The sequence below is a fragment of the Meleagris gallopavo genome, chromosome 1 (assembly GCF_000146605.3).
Source record: "Meleagris gallopavo isolate NT-WF06-2002-E0010 breed Aviagen turkey brand Nicholas breeding stock chromosome 1, Turkey_5.1, whole genome shotgun sequence".
NCBI lineage: Eukaryota > Metazoa > Chordata > Aves > Galliformes > Phasianidae > Meleagris > Meleagris gallopavo.
In genome coordinates, this window is record NC_015011.2 from 85,228,980 (window position 1) to 85,231,572 (window position 2,593).

Genomic DNA, 2,593 nt, shown 5'->3' on the forward strand with positions numbered 1-2,593 from the left:
CCCCAAAGGTGTTGGGCAGAGTTTCCCCCCGGGAGGGCGAGATTTATGCGCTGCATTATTGCCGCTCTCCTCCCCCCTCAAAGCAAGATGGACTCTCTGCGCTCTCTCTCTCTCTCTCTCTCCGCTCTCTCTCCCTGACTCTCGCTCGCTCGCTCTCCGCTCCTCTCCTCGTCTCCCTGTGTCTTGTCAGCCTTCGAGATCGACATTTTGTAACTAAGATGCAAACTTGATGGGGACCGGCGGCGGGCTGGGGGTGCCTCCGTAGGGGCAGAGCCGCGGCGAACCCCGGCTGGCGGCAGCCTCGCTCCATATTTAATACCTTTCCTTCCCACCCACCCGCAGCCCGGGTTCCGCTGGCCCTACACTTCGCACGGGCGGCGGCCTGGGCCCCCGTGCCCGGGGCTGCGGGCACTGCCCGGAGCCATCTCTCTCGGGTTCCGGTACCTGCGGCCGCCCGGTGCTGCCCACTGCCCCCGTGCGCAACTTTCCGCCTCGCCCCACGTTCCCGTGTGGCGATGATCTCGCGTGGGGCTACCCTACGCGTGCTGCTCGCAGTGCTGCGTGTGCACCCGAACGGCCGCCGGGCAGAGGGAGGAGGAATAACCCACCCTGCTGCTGCTGCTGCTGCACGCACGGCGACCTGCTCCCTGTGCCCTCCGCAGCCACGGTGCATCTTTTGTTTGCGCCTTCCCAAAGGCTTCCTGCTGCTGCCGTGTTGTGCTCGGAGCTCAGGTGGGGTGGGGCGAGGAGAAAGCTGCCCTCAAGTTTTTGGGACCGCTTCTCTCATCAGTGCCGCGACGGGTTGTGATATTGTAAAATGACGGTGTGCTGATGGTGTGCCTTTATTTGATACTTTATAGGTCACTATCACATGACAAAGGCTTTGAGACAGCTTCATCTTCGTCTGTCTGTAGTTTCCACTTGCCTTCCTGGGTGAGTATGTAAAGCATACGCACAGAAAAAGAGCTCACTTCTTGCTCCTGAGGCAGGGCAGCTCTTGGTGCTGCCTCGGACATGGAAGATGCTCATTTGGGTTCTGCCACCTCAGAAAACATGTCTTCTCCAGGTGCTGGCAGCAGCTGCTGGCTTGCAAAGTTTCTGCACAGGTGTCAGACAGAATAACCTGTGCATCATTGCATCTCCCATCCTTTCGGTGCTGCTTTGTCTTTCCTTTTGTTTTTTTGATCCCTGTTTTGTAAGGACGATGAATTCATTGGCTTAGGGCTGAAGTTTTGAACCAAAGTAATGTTAAGATGTGTGGAGTGCAGTGTGGTGGTCAAAAACTTGCTGAGATAGTGGTGAGAGGAAAAACATGGAAAATACCAACCATTGGTGCAGATGATGGGAAATCTCTGTGGGTCAGGAATCGGTGAGAAGTTTTGACATACTACTACAGCAGGAGTTTGTTTGGTTCTAATATGTAAACAGTGTTAATTAGAATTCCACCCATACTGTTTCTGTGTTGCTTTTTTTTTTGTTTTTGTTTGTTTTGGCATTGATGAATGCAGGTATCTCTCAATCTGAAAGACAAATCTTACTGACTTAGTAGTAGTATTCCTCAGCCTTCCAGTGTGCAGCTTCCTGTTCTCTCTGTATGCTGTGGAAAAGTTCTGACACTTTCTGATGAAGAATTCTGTTTCAGAGCTGGATTGATGAGGTCATGTAAAGGAGAGGTTGTACATTTGTGGGGTTGTGTTCATAGATAGTATGAAGCGTGTGCCACACGGAGCACCTTTCACTCCTTTGCCCACAGTGGCACTGAACTGCTTTGGGCCTAAAATGAGGAAGTGGGAAATTACACACACACACACACACACACACACACACACACACACACACACACACACGAAGTATATAAAAATACTTATTTTTAATGGCAATTTTGTATACTTAACAGAAAACAAGATGAGGCATGCATTTGGGATAAGCTTAGCACTCATAAACATGAAGGATTAATAACATAGCCGTGACCTTTTCCAGTCAGTGTACAGCAGACTTGTGATAAGTGATGGTCCCAAACATGCCAGCTAGAAGGGGGCTGTAAGGAGCAGCTGTGCTCTGTGATGTTGTGGCTGTGGACCTGTTCTTCAGGCTGGGATTACGGCTGTGGGGAGGTGGGTCAGAGGTACAGTGCTGCCTGTCCTTCAGTTCCTGTAGAACTGCACCCAAATCTCCATTTTCCAGATGTTAAGGGCGGTGGGATTCATGTGTGTAGTCTGAGTCTGAAAACACCAGATTAAACTACTGAAATTCTTTATGACAGATTGTTGCTTTCTGTTCTGTAGCATTACTGACATCCTGCTCTGTGTAGAGTAATTGATGCAATGATTTTCCCGAAGTGTGAGTACACTGGGAGATTCAAGAACTGGCTGATAAGCTTCAAACTGTTATTCAGAGCTGAGTGCATGTATACTGATTTCTAGGCTTAATTTTGTGTTTTCAGGTAAGAGTTGGGTTAGAGGTCTGTAAGTGCCTAGAATTTTATTTTATTTTTTTTATTTGGAGCAATAGTAAGCGATAATGGGCAAGAGCACCATGGAGACCTTGCTTCAGGTGGGCTCTTCAGTCATTTTATAGCTTTAGTTTTATGTGA

General features: G+C 49.6%; 1 protein-coding gene across 6 annotated transcripts in view; it reads left to right on the top strand.

The window, feature by feature from the left end:
- Window positions 1–735: 735 nt before the first annotated feature.
- Window positions 736–2,593, top strand: part of BBX (BBX high mobility group box domain containing) — a 122,359-nt gene continuing 120,501 nt past the window's right edge. For all 6 annotated transcript variants that reach the window (XM_010720559.3, XM_010720568.3, XM_010720577.3 and 3 more), the window contains exon 1: window positions 736–933. In XM_010720559.3, the coding sequence (XP_010718861.2) occupies window positions 832–933 (102 nt within the window). In that variant the 5' untranslated portion in view covers window positions 736–831. The remainder of the gene's footprint in view (window positions 934–2,593) is intronic.